The sequence below is a fragment of the Chinchilla lanigera genome, unplaced genomic scaffold (genome assembly GCF_000276665.1).
Source record: "Chinchilla lanigera isolate Chin_1 unplaced genomic scaffold, ChiLan1.0 scaffold00003, whole genome shotgun sequence".
Classification (NCBI taxonomy): domain Eukaryota; kingdom Metazoa; phylum Chordata; class Mammalia; order Rodentia; family Chinchillidae; genus Chinchilla; species Chinchilla lanigera.
Genome location: NW_004955404.1, coordinates 3,005,350 through 3,027,429, shown reverse-complemented (window position 1 = coordinate 3,027,429; position 22,080 = coordinate 3,005,350). Strand labels below are relative to the sequence as shown.

Sequence of the window (22,080 nt, the reverse complement as noted above, 5' to 3'; positions counted from 1 at the left end):
TTCGTCCTTGTCTTCATAGGAAGACCATATTGTGTTCATCTTCTTGCTCGTTTTCTTCTCTTAATGCTGGGATTGAACCCAGGGCCTTTGCCCTGAGCTACCGCCCCAGCCCTTTCAAAATTGTTTTATTTTGAAATAGGGTTTTACTTGGTCACTAAATTGCCTATGCTGGGCTTGAACTTGCCATCCTCCTGCCTCAGCCTTCCAGAGGCTGGGATTTCAGGCTTGTGCCACCTTGCTGGGCTTTTGTCCATCTCTGAATACTTAAATCCATGTCCATCTGTCTCCAGTCCCACTCCCGTCTGCAGTTAATGATGCCACCTTGGTGTCTGCCCCTGTGTCTTTGGCCACTCTGGCACAAGCCCTTAGCAGGACTTAGGTACTGGAAGAGAGAATCTCGACCTCCTATTTCAAAGGACCCGGTTGCATGGGACAGAATCCATACCAGCCGCTTGGGCAGCAGAGGACTGAGAGCAGGAGCAGATCTTTGCGGGCTCCCAGGTGATGCTGAAGGAGCTCCCTGAAGACCGCGCCCCAGAACTGAGCCACTCAAGCCAAATATCCCGTCCGAAGGGGACCCCTGGCAAGGCTGAGATGCGGCTGCTGTAGAGTAGTGTTCCCATTACTGCTGCCACCTGCCCGGGTGACATCTCGACGCCCTGGCGCTCAGCACAGACACATGAGCATCTAGAGCGAGGGCTAGCCACGCCAGCACCAGAGGAGCCCAGCGGTGTGTGACAGGCTTGCCTGGACAAGGGCCCAAGCCACACAAGAGTGGCCTCTGCCTTCCGCCTGCACAGGCCTGGTCACAGCAGCTGAAGGTGACAGTTCTGAAGTTGGCTCCCAACTGCGGAGGCTTCTGGGAAGGCTGCGCGGTCCACCAGCCACTGACGCCACATCGACAGGAGGGGAGCGAGTGCGGCCGGTGCAGGAAGAACGGGAGGCGGAATCCCTACAAAGGCTGCTTTGGGCCAAACCCCAAATAAGTCTGCACCGCCACGAGGACTTCATCCTCTTCACTCGTAGCTTATACAGTGCTTTAGGCGGGAGGACAGCGCTGATGACAGTGTGCGATGCTGGGCTGTCAGAGGTTGGCTGATTTGCTGATTTTAGGAACCTGTGCTTGGAAATGTGTATCTTGATGGTTTGAAAGGTGGAAAAAAAAAATACTGAAAAGAGCAGTCGGTCAGAAACCCTGAGAAAAGGGCATCAGAACGCGTGCTGGTGATGTAGCAGGCAGGCCCCAGTGAGCCTGTGAGTGGGATCGACAGGAGCTCAAAGATGCATGGGGCGGCTGCTGCTTGTGGAGAGGAAGTTGGTGGAAAGGTTTCAGTGTCCCTGGACGGCTACTGCTCACTCCCTGTTCTCTTCCAGAGACTGAGCCTTTGAAATTCTTTGTAAAAACAGGAATCTTTTAGTCCTGTGTCCAGATTTTATATTCATACTTTCAACATGTATTGAGCTTGTGACAACTGCGTAAAACTTTACAGTGGGGTATCGTGATTTCAGGAAGTTATTTTCCTTCACCTTTTAGGGGAGCCATGGGAAGAGGATATAGATCTAACCAGCCCTTTCCGTCTGTGCCGTGTGGAGACTACTAGATATTAAATAAAAGCTAACTGCATTTTAATGGGGGGGGGAACATGGTTTAGAATCTTAGTTTTCTGATTTATATTCAGTTTGAAAAAATATTCTAGCACTTAATAGAATTTCAACTTTAGCTGCAATTGTTTCTAGAAAATTTGGGTTGAAAGCAAGCCATAGTTTAAATTAGTAGAATTATTGCACTGGTTTCTGTTGGAAATCAGCCCTTAGAGTGACAGCCTAGTGATCAGTTGGTGCTGATCCAAAGTCCTCATGGAATCATGGGTTTTCCCATGAAAACACATTTATTTTTAAGCAAGTTTTCCATAATTAGAGTCAGTTCTGCGGTTTTATGAAATCTTTCATTTCAGGGAGATGTATTAATGCTTCTTAGCCAAAGGACCCCTAAGGACAAATTCATATGTTAGAGTGCAGATTATGTGTAATTTGTGGCAATATGTCACCCACATGCCTTTTGAATCACCCAGAATAGCTGTCCGTGCACTTAAATCCTGAGCTATGACACTAAAAAACAAAAGCAGCATATTCTTCACTTTGTAAGTCAAGGTGGATAGAAAAAGCTGAATGCAGGGTTTATTTTTGATGGCAGGAAGAAGAGTCCAGAATAATCTCTGACAGTAAAGTTGACCCCCTGGGAACACTTGTGACCCTGTGTGCTCTTGAATTTGTGAGCAGTCTCTTTGGCCAGATGGAAGGGCTGGGCCGTGTCCCTCACCACCACCTGTTCCTCCCGGTGGTTCACTGGGTCTTTTTATTTCACATCTCCCAGGAAGGGCAGCGGTTGCTACTTGTGGTGATCCTGACAGCCAGGCCCACCTGGGGAACTCGCCTGTCCTGACAGCTCCAACTGGGAGCCTGGGCCCTGCTTCGGAAGCACGTGGATGTGGAGGCTCACAGGTCCTTTTAGAAATGTTTAAGCAACGTAATTTGAATTATAGCTGAAGAGCTTCCCTAAACACATTTGAATTTTTCATTACTCAAAGGAACATGGTGTATTTTCCAATCTCCATTACGGAAATATTTTAAAGTAAATGGTAAGAGGCTGTGCATGGCATGAAATATTAATAAGTTCTCATTAATGAGCATAGACTTGAATTAAAGAAGGCTTGTGGGGTTTGTGTTTTTTTTTGTTTGTTTGTTTGTTTGTTTGTTGTTGATTATTTGCGTTTGCAAATTTCAAAGCATGTCTGGGATTGCCTGTTTTAGGGATTGCTCTTAAACTGCTGTCTTAAATTACAGAGAAACATTTAACCCAGAATTGTATCTAATTTTATTGACTGTTAAAAGTAAGAATCTTGAAGGGAAGGAGAATTACAGCTTGACATTGGCTCTTAGGAGACTTGAGTTTCCATTAGAGCAGTTCTCAGCCATCTGGAGTAGGAAGTAGTATTTTAAAGTTCTTAAATTTTGATGCGAGGAAAGCGAATGGATTACGAGAAAGTAAACTGCTCTGAAGTAATAAAGATTGAGCTAATGAAAATGTAAGTAAAAATTAATAGCTGTGCAGTGTGTGGCACATTGTGTGCCTTGACTGCGTCCCGGTCATACCACTTCCTTGGAAGTTACTGTAATTTACTTTACGATACAGCATTTCCATCTGGATCTCACATCGCTGCCCCCTGCAGGTACCCGGTGGCCCCTGGGTATTGAATTAGCACTGTTCTCGTGACCCAGGAGGATGTGTCTGCGTTTCGTCTCTGTGTCCCACAAACACATCAAGCGTTGGAAAGGGCTGGGTGATGGCCTCCAGAAGATATGCCCAGGTCCTCACCTGTGGAAGCTGGGCACGTGGACTTGTTTGGAAAGAGGGTCTTTGTATAGAGATTTCCTGAGCTAAGAGTTTGGTGACCAGGAGATCACCCTAGGTTTTGTGGGTAGGCGCTAAGCCCAGTGGGAAACACCCAAAGGGAGGTTTGGTCATGGAGGAGGCACCATGATGGTTGAAGCAGAGCCCAGAGTGCCATGGCCACAGCTGGGGGACATGCAGAGCAGCAAGGAGCAGGACTGGGGTGGTTGAGGAGGGAGGGCTTTGGGGCCTTGAGCTCAGGCATTTGGGATGTGAATACTGTCGGCTCCTCAGTCTCCCAAGGGAAGCAGTTCCAGGCCTGTCCTAGTGTGTTGCTCCCAGCAGCTGGAGCTCTCTGGTGCTGGTAAATGTCACCCAAGCTCAGTGGCCAGCATGCTGCCTGTCCCTCAGTGTCTGAGTGTCTCGTCTTCTTGAAAGGACTTAGTGCCCAGCCTAGCAGGCCCTCCTCTTGATTTAACTAATGACATCTGTAAGACCTTTCTGTGGTTCCAGGAGAACCTGAATTTGGGGACACCCTTCTGCCCATGGGTGGCTGGTAGGTGGAAGAGCCTTAGCTCACTCCTCAGGCCCCTGTGCTTCCATGTCCCAACCTCATAGCGGGGTGAGTCTCCAAGCCCCACTCATGGAATCCATGTGGTCTACAGAAGAGGGATTGGCCCACCGGACCAGGTGGGCTTCCACACCAGTGCTGGGTGACATTAAGAAGCACAAGGACCCTTGGTGGCCATGAAATTTATAATTAAGAAAAATGTAGTAATGACTCTCACAATCTTATTCTGAAAGTTAAGTGGTGGGCTATTGATCAATGTGGAGTTGATTAATTTTAGACAGAATGCTTCCAAAATGTGAGTCACACCTCCCCGAGAAGAGGTCAGGGTCTGCAGTTCAGGAATGTCAGAGGGTTGTGCAAAGTCTTGACCTTATCAGAGATATTAAGCAGTGGGAAATATTTCAGGGCCCATTGAGTCAATTTGCTGTTTTCAGATGAGACTATGGGTGGGCCAGTGGACTTTGATTAAGTAAGTGGTAAATGTCTTTCATTCATTTATAAAATGCTATTTCCTCCATCTCATAAATGGCCTCACATCACTGAAAGCCATGTTTAATAGATCATGTTAGGGTATTTGTCTTTTGGGGGCACAGCAGTGTGAGCATCACTGTGTGGGTGTCAGGTGGCTATAACCATTCCAGGTATATTATACCACCTTCCTGCACCACATCACCCTTGAAAGACTGTAGTGAGAGATCAGTGATGAAAACTTAAACATTTCTCCACTGGAAACCATGACAGAGTGCTAAGAGACAAAACATGCAGGTAAATGTTTTCATTTATGTTAATGTGGTGAGTATATATTTTAGTGAATATATAAGTTGTTTGGGAGATGGGTAGCTCTACCTTGATTAAAAAGAATTTTGTAAAAAGAAAATTCTGTTCTTTACCATTTCATTTTATGGCTGATATTTTCACTGAGCATGCAGGTATATGAAATGTTAATGGGCATTTTAAAAGCTCTTTTGATGTTATTTCCCTTAAGAAAATTAAAACCTTCTCTAGTACACACACACACACACACACACACACACACACACACACACACTGTACTGCAATTTTATGGTGAAACAAAAATTGATAGTCCCTTGCTACCATAAGCTGGCAGATGTGCTGCTTTCTAGGGTGGATTCTGAATGTGTTCCTCAGCGCTCCTTCTCCACACCCCTGATCCACATCCCTACACGTGCAGTTGTCATCCCAAACACAGACAGCTGGTCACTGTTGTTCTTGTCACTGTGTGGCTAGGTTTCCCCAGGAATCTTACTCCCTACTCCTGACACATTCATGACCGAGATCATGCGGAGACAAGGGTGGTCCTGATTTGGGACTGTCTGTAAGATACCAGTTTTTTTCCCCTTCTCCTAGAAAAGTAGGCACCCCATCTTAGAATGAACTGTTTGAAAATCATCTGTTATTTATGTAGACTGATGCTGTGACCTGGCTCTCTGGAGGGTTAGAAATCTTTACCTTGGTGGTACTCTAGCAGAATCTGGGTGATGTGCGTTCAAGCAGCCTCACTGCCCTTAGACACCTTAACCAGGGGAGTGGCCAGGGGCCCTGCGGCCGGTCGGCCTCCCAGTCCCTGCTGTGATGGGAACACCATCTGTACACTACCTGCCAGCCTGCACCCACGGAGATTTGTGGCAGACACGGTGTACCGAGGACAGCTCTGGAAGTGGGCCTTCAAATCGAATGACAGAGCAGACAGACTAATCAATGGGCAGCTTCCATTCGTTTCCCTCTTTCCTCCAGGCAGCGTCTCCAGACACAGCAATTAAATCTGTCTGGTCTAAGCCAAACTGATGCTGTTAAAGGTTATTTGACAAAAATATTTTGACCCGCACAGAGAGAGCTTAATTTCTGTCTGTATTTGTTCACCTCTTGGGTAGACATTTTAAGAAATAAACACGAGCTCTGCTGGGATCCTGATGTTCTGTTCCCGGCAGCAGTGTCCCCCTTGGCTGGCTGTGACCCGAAAGCCCTCGGCCTGCCTTGCTGGGCATGGCGAGGAAGGGGAGGTGTGGGGCCCATGGGCACAATCCTCCTGCTCCCGCAGCATTGAGCCTGTCTGGTACCTTCACAGGCTCACAGAAAGTTATGAATACAGAGCATTAGATGCCCTAAATATTGGCAGTTTAGTGTCACTTGGTTGCTTATTCTCCTTAAATGGAATGAGGCATATCCATAAATGTCATGTATACTAAAGTCAAGTGACCTGTGTGTCCTGATTTTGGTGTCTCCCGGGACTCTGCACCATTTCTGTGTGCTGAAAACCTTCACTCACCAGCATTTACCAGCTCACGGTGAGCCAGAGGGAGACAAGCCGTGCTATGGGGCACAATCACGGTGCAAAGCGAGGAGAGTAGCCCACGCTTCTACACGTCCTGGGTGTGGAGATAATTGGCCACTGCATGGGGGCTGAGGTCCTGGGCAGCAACCCTCAAGCAGAGAGCTAAAACCAGGCATGAAAACACCAGCACATGCCTGCATCTGCTGCAAACGATTGTTATTTATTTCGCTAAAACCAGTCTTCACATCCATCACATATTCCGACGAGCTGTATTGAATTCATGGGTATGCTGGAAACATTGTGCGTTTTTGTCTTCTGTTCCTCCGGACCTCTTCTCTGAAGATTCCACTTTGCAGCATGTAAATAACTCAACGCAGATAGTCAGTTTGCTCCTGTTTCATGGGTGTTGATGGTCCTCGGGGTCAGGACTGATGGACTTTCACAGTTCAGCATCCTGGGTGAGGTGACTGCCATGTCCTGCATCTTACCGCCTCTCTGAGGGGCTCTGGCCTGCACAGGGCTCAGTAGCAACCTCCCGACTCTCCCCACCCTCCTCAACTCATATCACCAAGGGAAACAAGTAAAGGAAGCTGCTGCTTCTGCCGGTCCCCACCTGTGACTCAAGGCAAAGCCGGAAACCAGTTCCATACTGAGCATCCCTTCTCAGAAGCACTTGGGACCAGCAGGCTTTCAGATATTTTCAGATTTTGGAGCATTCCCATAGAATTCACTGGCTGAACAACCAAATGCTCCAAAATCCCAAACTTTTTAGAGCTCATGAAAAAAAAGTTTTTTTCAAGTTTAGACCATTTTGAATTTCAGATTTTCAGATTAGGGATGCTTGACTTGTATGAGGAAATACACGCAGTCAATTCTGCTTCCTGTTTACATCTCAACTCCAGACCCTCCCTTTCCACCCCATCACCCCGGGTCCTGTCACACCCGTCACCCCCATCCTCTTGGGTCCCCTCATCAGCATCCCGCTACTGGCGGAATGAGTGCAAATTATCACAAAGCAAAGAGCAAGAAGAGTGAGTGCTTTTCCTTAAAGGATTGTAGAGGGCTACTTGTGGTCTCTAACTCATCCTTCTTTTTTCTTTTTCTTTTTTGCATCTCTGGTAACTGCTCAAAATTAAGTAGGGTGGTTCTGATTAGTAATGGACCTATGCAAGTGCTCCTGGTGGGGGCTTTACCCACAGCTCCTAAGCTGTCCCTTGACACATTTCTTTCTGTACCTTTAGCTCTCCCGAATGGAGGGTGGGCTCTGCTTCCTGTTCCAAAGCCCAACTCCCGGCCCCTTGCAGTGGATCTGTTCTCTGTGTACCTGGGGCCAACTAGTCCGGGCTCAAAGGATACCATCAGCACCCAGGTGTCTTTGTGACTTGCACTGCTCTTTCAGATATATTCAGTAAGTCCATCCTTCCCTGAAACTGGATCAAAACTCAGACACCTCCAGTGACCAGTCTGCTTTCTCTCTGGCCTCAGAAACTCTTTTATTTGCTTTACCTGGAGGTCACAGACTCAACCTTAATTAAGAATTTCTAGTGCTCTGTGACTATCAAAACAACAAACTTAAGGGGAAGTCTTTGGGGAGCAGTGCACGGCCTACAGTGCCCTGCATTCTTGCTTTACACAGCACATGGATAGGAGAGGCCTGTGTGTCCCATGTGGTCAGCGAGGTCTTCTACATGCTGGCCACTTCTCCCCCTGTGGATCGCCCCACCCCTCCCAGGAACATCAGATGCCCTTCCCGCTAAGTGAAGGAGGAACATCCCTCTGGCTGGTGATCTCCTACCCCGGCCCTGGGCTTTGGGTTTTATTACACACATACCTCTCCCCTGGCCTCTGTGGCTCCCACCTCCCCTCCTGCCTCCTCAGCAGCATTTATCTGGCTCTTCTCTGTGGGTGAGACAAGGAAACATCTCAGTGTCCTTTGCCACTCACCTGTGCTCTGTCCCCTGTCCCCCCTCCCACCCACTGTGCTGTGTCCAGGGCCACACACTGGCTGGCACAGGGTCACCCAAATGAGTGGGACCATGCGCAGATGCAAGAGTGATCACTGTGTATGGGGGACTCCAGCAAAGACCCCACTCTCCTCTCTGGTGCTATGACTCAAGGCTGCAAAGAAAAACTCAGGGACAAGATAAAAGGGAAACACAGAGCTGGGATGGTCAGTGCTTGAGACAGCAAAGACCCTGAACCAGCCAGACCCGTGGTATTTATTGGTTGTACAATCTATAGAACAGGGTGAGGAGGCTATGTGTGGTTGCTGGGGTAAGATGCTGCTGCAGGCAAGGCTTATAAAGGAGGGAATAAAATATCCTTTCATCAAGGACAGAAAAGACCAGGAATAGATCATGGTTAGTGACTAACTCATTTTTCAAGTAAAATAAACTGCAGTTCTGGGAGGGAAATTTGGGAAGAGTCACTGCCTCACAGACTGTGTCTCTCGTCTCTGCAGTGGCCATTGGTGAAGGAAAATGCTAATCCGTGTGCCATCCACAGTGCTCTTATGAGTCATGTGGGGTTCAGCCTGACTCACTACTTAAAACAAGCCAACTGTGGGGTTAACTCTTTACAGGTTGCACTGCTTACAGCCTGCTCTGGGCATAATCAACAGGGTCTTCTCCCACAGCTCTGTCTTCTCTCTTTCTGGTGGGTCAGCCCCTGAAGGGTGTCAAAGTACTGCTGGCAAAATTTGTTCTTTTAATTGAGATACAATATTTGCACAACTTTACAGAGCACATTATGATAATTTGACACCTGTATACAATGTGTAGTAATGAAGTCAAGGAAATAGGCATTTCCCTATTTTCCAGTGTTAACTCTTTTTGTATGTTGGGAATTTTCTACTCTTCCAGTCACTTTGAAATCTCTCAGCAATTGTCTCAGCCCGTCATGACTGTGTGTCCTCTGCGGCAGCTGCACTCGGTTCCTGACTGAACTTCTTTCTGCTCCTCCAACCCTGGCTCTTCCAGTCTCTAGTGATTACTTTCTGTTCCTTTCCTCACAAGACTGACTTTCTCTGATGCCACCAATGAGAGAGAACATGTGGTGTTCATCTCTATAAACATGTCAGTGTACATCCTTTTTATCCATGTCTACTTATCTGTCTTTTGTTTCTTTCTTCTATCCATCTTTCTTCCATCCATCCATCCATCCATCCATCCACAGGTAAACATCTAGATTGATCCATATTTTAGCCATCGTGAATAGTGCTTCAGTAAGCATAGGAATGTATCTTTCTGGTATAAAGGTGTTGCCTCCTTTATTTATAATTACATATCTAATAGTGGGATTGCTTGGTGGGATGGTAGTCCTATTTTTAGTTTGCTGGGGAACCTCTATACTGTTTACCATAATGGCTACACTAAGCTACATTTCCACTGTTATGGTTTGTATCTATCTAAAATGTGCACCAGCGCCTCAAGCACTCCCAGGTGGTGCCTTTGGGCATGACTGGATCATGAGTGTGTGACACTGGATTAAGGGTCTTAACTCTGGGCTGCGCTAATCACATCGATAAACTTCCCTGAGTGGGAACCAGCCAGACCTCAGCAGCAAAATGAACAGAGAAGAGACAAGGCTCAAGGCACTGAGAGCTCAGGTCCCTCTGAGGAGACCCCAGTGTGGACTGGTCCTCACTCCTGTACCACGGTTCCTTCTCTTCACTTCCTACAGCCTTAATCTTCCAACTGTAATCCACATTGGCCTCCTTCAGGGCACATGGGCAGTGCAGGTTGCTCGCTTCCCGCCAGAAGTGGCAGGGAATCCAGAGGCCTTGTTCTGAGAAACATGGGATACATCAGCCGCATAGTAGAGCAGGTGGTCAGGGGACCCCATGGCCACGTCCCAGCTACCAGAAGAACCTGCTGTCCCTGTCTGGCAGATCTCTGCCCCTGTCTGCTAGGGGAGGAAGCAGCTGGTGCTGCTCCAGGTCCAGGAATCACGTTGTGGTGAGAGATCAGCTGGTTCTACGCTGCTCTCACCTTTAGGTTCCAATTTCCTTGGTGATTGGCCAGGCATGAGCTCTGCAGCCTCTGGTTCAGAAAGAAACACTCAGTGCAGCTTTCTGGAACTTTCACTTTCTGCGCAAGCCAGGAAACTTGGCTCCTTGATGGATTGTGAATCGCAGCCACCGTGCTGAGGTTTTCACGTGTCTCCCTCCTTATGTACCGCTGAAATAACTATCCCCTAATTGTATTTTTGCGCACTGGAGTGTGACAGCAAGGACATCCTAAAAGCAGCCCGCAGCAGCTGCTGTCCACTCCCCTTGGCACCGCTCAGCACTGTGCGGGGCGTCTCACTGCCCAGACAGAGCCTAGCAGAAATTTCCTTTTGTCATTTGACTGATCAGAATCACCCCATAGGCAAGTTCTGAGTGCGTGGCAGTTCCCTTAAAGTGGCATGCTTAGGAGCCTACCTGTCGTGCAAGTGAGGGATGCGGTCACATCCAGCAAGAAGCCCGTCTGTCTTCCAGGCCTTAAAATAATGAGGCTAGGTGACCTGTGATGGAGACGGTGGGCTTCTCCTTTCACCTCCCAAATCATAAACTAGGAAAGGAAGACAGAGCAGCTGTGACACAGCTTTCTGATCTCCAGCCACTGCAGACTCACGAGGCCACAGGTGACGTCTCAGGCAGGATGGGCATTTCCTGCTCAGACATTCATTCCCCTGTCTGCTTCCCTCGGCTTTGGACCTCACATCCTCTCTGGCTACTCTGTGTCTTTTCCTTGCAAACGTGCTGCCTGGTGTCCATGGGCCCTCCTGTCGCAGCCCACCACTCTCTGACCCGGGTGGCTGAGGGCACTGTGGACTTCTCTCCCAGAGCTCAGCCCAACTGCAAGCAACTCTTCTGAGAGGCAGGGATGAATTTCAGGTGTGCAGGTGCAGGTGTAGATCGAGTTACTCCTGCTGGACAGGCGGCCCGTGTACCACCTCAGAGACAGCACAGGTGATGCTGGGCATCCTTCTTGAGCCAAGGCGGGAAGTTCTAGAAAAGGAAAAGAAAGAAGCAGCCCAGGTGAGGGCTAAAACAGGGACAGGGATGGAATGATAGATGCTGCACACACAGGGAGGGGACAGACCCCTTCATTTATCTTCAGAGGGGAGGGAGGCAAGACAGATGGATGCAGGGAGGTGGAGATTGAGATTAGGGGAGGAGGAGGGAGAACAGAGGAAGCAGGAAAAAGAGAGAAAGACGAGGGGAAAGAAGGAGGAGGGGGAGAAGAGGAGAAAGGAAAGAAGAAGAAGAATAGCAAGTGGAAAAAGGAGAAGGAAGAGGAGAAGAGAAAGAAGAAGGAGGGAGAGGAGGAGGAAAGAAGAGAGCAAGGAGAGCATCTCTGCCCACTGGGCACATGAGCCTTGTGGTCCCCTGGCCCCGCCCTGAGGCTGGAGGCCAGCGTCTCCTGCCTGCAGGTCCTGCCCTCCCTGAGCCACCATGGCTGGCAAGGACCAAGGCACAGTGGCAGGAGACAGAGGCCACAGGGCAGGGTGAAGGGCTGCAGCCAGCGGAACAACTTCATGAGGACAAGTAGGCCGATTTCCCCAGCTGGGAGGGTCTATCAGGAGCCGGGTGTCCATTCCCATCCTTTCCTCAGTGCTCACATGAAGGCCATGAGCGCAGTCCCCACCCACAGTCCCAGGAACCCACACTGACACTGTTGGAGGAGGCCTGGAGGGGTGCAAGATGTCTAATCTGGGGACTTATGGTCCAGCTGCGTGGTATCAGAGGAGCCCACGGCCACAGGACAGGTGGACACTTCAGCCGCTGCCTCACACATGCAGAAGCCCTGCACAAGAAACCCCCAGCCCTGTCACCAACAACATCTCCTCAGAATTTACAGAACACATAAACCAACTGAAGCAGAGTCCCCTGTTTTAATAGCCAGGGAACTTGTATCAAGACAAGGTGGAGGTTGGACCATGAAATGGAACAGATTAAAAAGAACTGAGATGATACAGAGTACACTGGCCTACAGCAACAAAATTAAACTAGATATCAGCAAGAAAATAATAACAGGAAAATCTCCAAATGCTTAGAGGCTATGCAGTCCTGTTTCAAATATTCCATGGATGAAGTCTTGAGAGAATTGTTAAAAATATATCTATCTAACAGAATGAAAATATAGCATATAAAATGTGTGAGATGCAGTTGGCACTGTACAAAAAGTAAGAAAACAGAGAAAGTTTGAAATGAATAAACTGAGCTTCCCCTGCAGAAGTTGAGAAACAAAATCAAAGTAAGCAAATATGAGACAGTGACAAAAGGGAGAAATCCATGGAATTGATGGAAGAAAGGATAGAATCAATGAAGCGAAGACGCGGCTCTTTGAAAATATCAATAAAAATGATAAAGACTGACAAGGGATGAAAAGAGAAAAGACAGAACGACCAATATCGGGACTAGAACAGGAAGTAGATTTACAGACATCAACATGACCCAGTGTGAATGCTACTCACAACTCTCACAAATGGACACGAATATTGACATGGAATGGACCAGCTCCTCAGAAAAACACAAGCCACTGCCGTTCACCCAGCGTATAATTTGAATAGGCCTATCAGAGAAGTGAATTTGTAATTTAAAATCTCCCCATAATGAAGCTCCCAGTCCCAGATGGTTTCACTGAAGAATTCTACCAAATGTTTTAAGGAAAATTAGCAGCAACTTTACACAGTTTTGCCCAGAAAATAGAAGTGAGAACACGGCCTAATTTGTTTTATGAAGTTAGGGTTACTGATACCAAAGCCAAAGTCTGCAACACACACGTGTGCACTCCAAAGACAAGGGACAATGAAACCCACCCGGGAATGTAGGGAGCTCAGCAATAGATGGACAGAATCACCCTCTGTAGCCAACTGGGTTTCTTTCCAGAGAGCAGAGCCAGCTCAATATTTGAGAATCAATCAAGGTAACCCATCAGTCTTAATAACCCTAGAGAAGAAACACTACATCATCTTATCCATGGATACAGGAAAAAGATTTGATAAAAAAAATTAAATACCCCATGGTGCAAAGTCTCTAAGAAAAATAGAAATGGAGAGGACCGTTTGACTTGGTAAGGAACATCTTCAGCAGGCCTACTGCTAATTTGAGGTTGAAAACTGAGTGTTTAACTCCTATGGTCAAAAGCGAGGCAAGGACATTTGCCTCACCACCAACCAGCAAAGTGGGGGAAGTTCCGGCAAGTGTAACAAGGCAAGAAAGGAAATAAAGAGGCCAACAGATTGGGAAGGAAGAAATGAACCTGCACCTGTTTTCATGAGCCATAAATGTCAGCTTACAAAACCCCAGGGAATCTACCAAGAAGAGAGAAACTTGCAGTAGTGATCCATGAATTCAGCAGAGTCACAGGATACAGCATGAACTTAAACAAATCTGGTGCATTTCTGTACACTAGTAATGGATTCTGAAATGAAAAATACAATAACATTTACAAATATGAGTACAGCATTTCTGAATACAGAATATCATTACATAAATGATACAGCAGTTAGGTTTAAGTCTAGCGAAACATGTAAAGAAGGTGTGTGCTAAAAATCAGAAAATTGTGACGAAAGATATCCTAGAAGAGGAGCACTATGGCGTGTTTATGGAGGAGGAGATGACACAAGAAATCACCAACTTAGTAATAATCAAACACCACTAGTCCATTCCGCCCAAAATGACATACACATTAGAAGCAATTTCTATCAAATCACAGCAAAATATTTTATAGAGACAGAGGATTAGAAGTACTGTTCTAAAATGTCCATGGTAGGCAGCGACACTGAAGTGGCCAGAAGGGTTCTTATAAAGAATGTGGTGGAGGGGAATCAGCCCATGGTGTTAACGTCCTGTCACAGAGTTAGAATAACCAAGGCTGTGTCGAGGGGAGACCCAGCAATGAATGGAGAAGAAAGAACCCAGAAAGAGAGCAACATAAACAGACACCACAGCTCTGGGAGAAATGAATATGTCCCCAGATTGGCAGCACACATGACCCCTCCACCGGTGTTAATAATTCTTTACTTTCCTACACAATTGATATCCTCTTGGTGATTATTTTGTAGGCTGCTAACCTTGAAGGAAACTCATTCTAGGTCCACATGATCTTTCTGTTTTGTTTCTTGCAACTTCAGGGGAATCTAAAGTGATCTCCAAATTGAAAGCTAAATTTGAAATATTAAAGGTGATAAGAATATGTCATTTATGTGTGTGTTGTATGGGGGTGACATGTTAGGAATCCTGTACGACACATTCTGCCATTTGCATTACTCTGTTAATAGTGATAACTGTCCTGCTTCGGTTGCACCTCATGTTTATATTGAGATGGACTCTGATAGAGGATGGGAAACGCACATTGGTGCCCCTGGCTGCTTGCCTGGCCCTGCAGTTCAGGTTGTATTGGGGTCCGAAAGAAGTCAGGATAGGGTGGTGATCTTAGAGCTGCAGAGGAGCTGAGGGATCCCAGTGGGAATGAAGGGCGGGTTCTGACGGAGAGTGAGAAGGCAGCACAGACCGTTGGAGATGAGGGTCAGAGCTGGGAATGTCTTGGGGATAGAGTACTTCTGAGTGTCTGCACCAGAACCACTGGAGTCCTGGAACAGGAAGTAACTGGAGGAATTTGGACAAGATCTCTCTTCCTTAATGCCAGTAAAATGGCATTTGGGGAAATAGGAATGACACCAAAAGTTAATACCTGGTTCTCACAAGAGTGGGTGGTTATACCTGCCAGAGTGTAAAGTAGTCTACAGAAACTGAGCACAGCTCCAGAAGTGAGTTGCAATAACTAGCTCCCAAAGCCATGTGGGCTTGGAATGGGACTGTAGGACTGCATGTGGAACGCCTGACATTTGGAGTAATTCCTTTTGGTCTGCAAAGAACTTTCATGTATAGGACATCACACTATACCAGGGAGATCAACTTTACCCCACTTTTATCAATTAAAAAAATGAAACTCCAGGACATTAAATAGCTGGCCAGAGTCCACAAGGATCCGGAGAGTCTCATGAAGGTGTGTGGATCTTTCCCATAAAGGGTCTCCAGCACTGTGGTCCCTAACACAGAAGGCATAGAGAAGCCAAACCCTTAGATCAAGGCTTCTCGTCTCAGCCCTGTGGATGTTTGAAGCAGAATAATTCCTCATGGTGGGAGCAGTACAGAGCGCTGTAGAACATTCAGTGATGTCTCTGTCCACTGTCCCTCCCAGATGTGACAAGAGCCTTTCCAGTGTCTGGAAAGGCAGGATCACTCTTGTCGAGAACCACTGCCCTGGATTGCGTAAGAGCTGTGGGTATGTAACACTGGATAGGCAATGTGTAGTGTCATTCTCGGGGTCTGCCCAGCCCTCTCCTCTGCCACCATCTAGGCTTTCTGGTCATGCTCGGGGGATCAGGTATCACTGGTCAGCTGGCCTGCTCAGGACTAAGGACAGACACTGGTGACACTGACAATGTGTGCCCCAAGGTATTTCTGCAAGAAGCAGATGTTGGGACTCGTAAGCCTTTTTGATAGGCACTTGCCCAGTCTGGCTTTGCACGAACTGATTGGGAGCTCATGCTGAGCTCTGACAGAGAAGGAGCAGAGCCATGTCTGTCCCAGAGATCCCATCCCTGCCCACAACGGATACCGGGAAAAGCAGCAGCAAAGTGACTTTCCAGTGTAAGTGTATTGGAGTGTGAACTGTGCTGAAGAAAGCCGTCTGTGGGTAATGCAGAACTCACTGTTCCCTGTTTCATGTTAAAGACTTGGAACTAACTAGCTGTGAAAGGATCTATCAAAACCCTCTTCATCAGGGGACCAAGGGGCTTCCCAAAGGGAAGTCCCACTTCACACCCAAGCGGGCAGAGTCCTTCTGCTTGGGTCAGCAGTTTTCTGAGTGAGTTGGGGTCCGCAGGAGTACAGGGGACCCCACGGACATGAGCCTCTGCTCTGTGGGCCTAAACGCAGGCATCGGGAGCAGAATGGGAAGGGAGCCTCACTGTGTGCGGATGCGAACACGTGGGGAGGGCCCGGGCTCCACGCAGTGTGCGCTCCCATCCCTGAAGCACTTCATGAGTCACTGAAATCTTCAGCTGAATCAGGTTGCTCTTTAAAGGAATGTATTTTCACGGCGATGATTAATCCTTAGTAATCGTGCTATTCTCTCTTATTATAGGTAATGTATGAAATTGCTGGAGCAATTGAAAAAAATAAAGACTCTCTTTCACAGAATCTTCTATTTGTAATGAAAAGTAAGTTGATTTTCCCCCTACCCTGGTTTAAAGACCATCCATTCTTTATTTCTCTACTTCTGAATATTTTCCTATAAAATATGCTTCCGGCTAAAGAATAATTGAAATATCTTTTACATTCTGTTGCCCAGAATAATAAGGAGTGGGTCTTGCCACACTGTACATTCATTACAATTTAATTTGGAGTCCAGAAGAAACCATAATTTAACTAAGCTTTTAGCAGAATGTAAAACACCTTTACTCCTTCAGTGGTGTGAATACAGAAAGGCTTTTCTGTGAAGACTAATGAAGATGAATATGGTTTCTAAAGTTATTTAGGCCACGGAAGGGTGAATTTCATTACTTAAGATGACTCTGGAGCACAGCGAGGGACAGTATTTTATTCTTATGCACTTCTGTTATAAAGTATTAATGCCCACTAAGTCAAAGGAGCTGAGAAATTTATATGTGTATGTACATACATATGTGTATTTATATATACGTATATAGATAGATAGATAGATAGATAGATAGATAGATAGATTTATCAGCTACTACTTAGCAGGGATTAATACTTTATATATATAGACTATATTTTTATACCATATATGAAACTATAGACTGTTTATATGTACTATAAATATATATGTGCACACACATATACAATTCTGTCTTGCAGTAATTACTTTCTTACTAGCAGTTCTGCAGTGGCTCAGGCTGTCCCAAGAAGCTCTGCGATGCATTAGAGAACCCAGTGTTTGGTGCCTATGCAGCTCCAGGTGAGCCAGGGCCTTCTTCCTGGCTGGAAGCAGAGGCATCGATGGCTCTCACAAGGCAGTCAGATGTGCCTGCTGCGGCAGCACATCTGCCATGGAGAACAACGCGCTGGCCTTGAATCCAGCAGCTCAGCTGGAGGCCGTGGCTTCTCAAGGCTGTGGGCTGCGTGCCTCGCAGACCGCATGTCTACCACAACTCCGTGGAGCTGCGGCTATGCTGAGAGTGTGGAGTGGGGGAAGCGTAAAGCAATGAGGAACTGAAATATATAAATGAAGAGCTCCTGTTTATGAGCATTGGACAAAACGTCTTCCAGTTTGTGGGTTTTTAACTCCACTTTTCATGCACCTTTTCCTTGAGTCTTACCTTTCATGAAGGTTGAGTGTGGGGCACGTTTTAGAAAGGGCACTTCCATAGGTTTGTATCTCCTGGCAATCCAACATGCATACCCACAGATGTGTATTTAGAATGAGATATGGTGACCAGGGCATTGCAGCTTTGCTTAAGACAGTACCAAAATTTTAAAGACAACTTTTGTGTGCATTTACTAACCAGTTCCAAGAAAACACACGCGATTATTGTTGTTTTCTAAACAAAACTACAGAATTTACAATGTGCTTTTATATGTATTTATTTTTGCTGTTTATTTGTTTGTTTGTTTTGCAGTGCTAGGGATTGAACCCAGGGCCTCATGACCTTGTGTGTTTGTACAGGAGGTGAAGACTGTTTGCTTATAAGAGCAGAAAATAACTGCTTTAGCCTTTGTCCTGTTTAGAAGGAATCACCTCTGCTCCTATAAAGTGAAAACAGCTCTGCGTAATACAAGTGGCAGAGCTGTGTTCCACAGTAACCTCGCTCACAGCCACATGGCATAGGCCGTATTCAGCCCACGGCTGGAGCTGCTCATCCACTCTACTGTACAAGCAAAAGATGCCAGGTCATGACACTGCTTTATGAATCTGTGAGGTATTTTTGCCACAGAAAGTTATTACCAGCAGTAGAACTGATGAATGACATAAACATCTGTCTCTAAGCGCTTTGTTAAGCACTTTGCTTACACTGTACAATTCAGTCTTCCCATCGTCCCAGACCCAGCTGAGAAGGAGGAAGGGCTACTGTGGGGTCCCTCCAGGCCAGCCTGGGTCCAGCAGTGCATCACCAAGTGATGTCAGGGGTCTGGGAGACAGGACCGCAGAGGCTGCAGCTGGTGCACCCATTTGTGTCTGAGAGTAAAAACTACCTGACCCAGAAAGAAGAGCCTGTGTTCAGACTTTACATCTGCTCGTGAGAACGGGGCAGTGTAGATTTACTGTCAACAGTGTGAACAATGTCTTGAGTCCTTTCACTGTGTCTCTGCATGCCTGATTGGAACTCATGGACACTGAAGATAACTTATCCCACTGTAAGGTGGAAAGGTTCTCTGTGTGATGACCACAGGTGTCAGCAAGGGACAGGAGCAAAGTGGTCCCAGGGACCCCTTACAAAAGGAGAGAAAAGCTAACACTGCCTCTTTAGCAGAATTCCCTCATCAGGCACTAAGCACCAGGACAGCAGGATTCCTCTTTCTGTGCCACAGGGAGCCTGCTTGCTCCTGCTATTCCTGCAGAGGTAGCTGGGTGCTGTGGCAATAGGATGACCAAGTCCAGCTGCCTCTGTGACTCGGAGGAAGCACAGAAGTGGATCAGCTCTCTATTTTGGTCCATACACTATTTATGTCTAGAGTTTTCCATTTTTATTAAAGGACATTTTTCCTCAGTTAGAGGAGTAATATGTTGCAGTATGTATCTGTGGGCCTATTTCATATACCAACCTGTTAGAGATGTAAATGATGAGTATTTAATTATTTTTATTTAAATGGGCTGTGGGATGTGCTTGTTGTTTAATGTTTCTTTTGAAGTGCCTTCAAACTTAAAGAGCAGTTACAAAATTAGTGCAGAGAGCAGCCAAGTGCACTATTCCTCAGATTTATTTTCCATCACCATTGTTTTCCTCTCCCTCTGTCTGTCCTCCTCTTTTCCCCTCTGTGCATGGACATTTCCTGTACCATCTGGAGTAAGTCGCCTGCCTCTCTGATGCACATAGTGTTGTAGCAGAAAATGCCCCTCCCTGCCCCGCCACTATACTTCAGTTTCTTAGTTGCCCAGGTAACAGTTCCTGTTGCAGTTCTGGTTGCTTCTGGTCTCCTAGAAACAGCTGGTCACTACGATGCACATTGTATAAGCCAGTCCCCAATTGACAAGCCATTCTGCCTCTGTACTTCCTCCTTGCTTATCCAGTATAAGCCCAAGACCACCACAGACCAGGGCCTGATATTCTGGGAATGATCCCAATAAGTGCCTGTCAACGTAAATAAATCTGCCTCCAAGCCCTGGCTGTGGTTTCAGTGTTTCTGCTTGCCGTTGCAGTGTGAGTGAGGGCATTATCTTACATGAACTCGGGAAATTATCAGAATAGTGATCTTTAAAATAAGACTGACGCCAGGTATAAACAAAATACAGTTCATGTTTAGAAACATTTCATAGTGAAAGGCACGCTGCCGTGAATCTCCCTCCAAACCCTCCCCTCAGTCTGAATGCACTCATCCCATCATTCTGGCCACTTCCTGCAGCAGCTCCAGAGTCCTCTTTCCTGAGGGTCTTTAGTTGTGCTCTTGTGGCTGTCTCAATGACCTGAATGATTTAAAAATGTTTCCCTTTCATGGTCATTTTGACTTTGGGGAGGAGCCAGAAGTCACACGGTGCCAGATCTGGTGAATAAGGTGGATGAGGACCCAATGTCATGTTTTTACAAGCTGCCTTTCCGCTGGAGGGCACGTGAGACTATTCACCAAATTTGTGATCTCACCTTTTAAAGACACTCAGAAAGACAACTTCCAGGTTTGCTTCAAGAAGTGCCAAGAACAATGCGATACCCGTGTTCAAAGCAGGAGAAAGTATTCTGAGCGGGATGTATGATGATAGGCATTTTACTGTAATAAAGTTTTAAATGTAAACATTCACAGTATATTTTTGTCATAGCTCCTGTGTATCCTTGAGTTCACACAAAAATTTAGCAGGTGTCCCACTAATGTTTTCTATAGTGATTTCCAGCAATTCGGGATCATTTATTTCTGCTACCATTTCTTTATGAATTTCTTTCATTTTGGGCAGTTCTCTAGCTTTTCTTTGGTTTTCACTACACCAATAATCTTTCTTTAAAATTAAAGGCTGGTTGTTTTGTACAATTTGTTTTGCATAATTTGTTTTCACCATGCTCCTCAAATTCGTAATGCAGAATCATTCATCCAAGCCTTGGTTTCTCCCTGAGAGGTCAAGAAAGGAGTCTAGGCCCAGAACCATTTACATAACGTAGTATCTGAAGTGTACCAGCTCGCTTTACCTCTGTGGCTTACCTGGGTCATAAAAGGAATAGTTTCTCCTCTTTCTGTCCAAACGCGTGGAGCAGCCAGAGAGACAGGGCCTCCCATGGGTGTTTACCATTCTGAGATAGACTGGATTCTGGATTCTGGAGATGGCTTTCCTGGGTGGTGATTTCCTAGAATGAGAAGTTGCTGACAAAAAATATAAGTCTTCATGAGTCAGCCCGTGCACAGAAGCCTATTATGTCTGAGCAGGAAGATTCAGTGCCTGCTGCCAGGAGACTAAAGGCCGGGAGCTCAGGGGGAGGACCTGGGGTCAGGACTGTTGGCTAAGGGTAAATGAAGGTCGGCTCTGTCCTGGTGTAAAGGTGGAGGGAATAAATAGGGCCGTGGGGAAGGAAGGGCTCCTCATCACTGCACCGATTACATTTTCCATCCAGAAGGCTGTGTAGGGGCTTCTAAGAGGAATGCATTTGATATTCACATTCACACGGCTCACAACGCTCCTTTCTTCTTTCCTAGCTAGTGAAAATGTTGTGATCAATCATTTGTTCCAGTCAAAGTTGTCACAAACAGGATCCCTGATATCGTCCTACCCTCCCTGTAAATTCCGAGGACACAAGGCGGCCTTGCTCAGCAAGAAAATGACGGCTTCGCCGGTTATCCGGGAAAACAGGAATTATCCAGAGTTCAGTAAGGTGGGTGCTTCGGCAATGCTTTCTTTTCTCTGTATTTAAGTGTGCTTGTATGTTTTCTTTTTTTAAAAAGCACAATTTTGAATACTAATTGCAGTAATATTCTTAAAGAGTTAAAGAAAATGGTGTTCTCCACTCTTCGTGGCCCCTGAGAGGGGGGCACGCGGGAGAGGGCTCTTCAGGGAAGAGTCCGTAGCCACTGCCATCTTAGCAATTCTGCTGGGCGTCTGTGTGACATCCTATTTGTGTCTCATCTCGGTGAGTGTCCTTGTGATGAATGGAGAGAAACTTCGGGGCCAGAGGCTGAGAGGAAATAAACTTCGCAGCCTTATCCTGCTGATATTAATCATGTCTGAGGTTTTGGGTCTCTGCACAATAAATTGTTGTTTTTTGATAGACAGAGCCTATTTTTCAGGTGCCTTGGTATTTCCAATGTGTGCTGGTAGACCTTTTCCTTATTTTCAGGTCATACCAATTTTTTAATGTATTTATCCCACCTAAATTTGAACATGCACGTAACCTGAAGATTCTACTTCCAAATGAGAACCACAAATACAGCAAAGAGTTATTTCAAAGGAGAGGGTGATATACATGAAGTCTTTTAGGTTTCTTAAGAATCTGTGCCAGATTGTAGGTTACTTTCAAGCCTTTTTTCTTTTCTTTTTTTCTTTTTGCTTATGTCAACGAAAACTGTAGAATTAGAACTGGTAAGGTGCTCAGGACAATCAGTTTTAGAAATGCAATTGCTGCAGCGGCTTGCTGGAATATATCTTAGCTTTAGCTTTTCAATTAAAATAAAAG

At 46.3% G+C, this 22,080-nt stretch overlaps 1 protein-coding gene across 1 annotated transcript in view; it reads left to right on the top strand.

Moving 5' to 3' along the window:
* The window catches only part of LOC102016228 (unconventional myosin-XVI), a gene marked incomplete at its 3' end in the record, with an annotated part of 353,926 nt that overhangs the window by 269,210 nt on the left and 62,636 nt on the right, over window positions 1-22,080 (top strand). Inside the window, 2 exon segments of the mRNA XM_013515827.1 lie at window positions 16,398-16,473; window positions 21,107-21,282. Coding sequence (XP_013371281.1) covers window positions 16,398-16,473; window positions 21,107-21,282 — 252 coding nt within the window.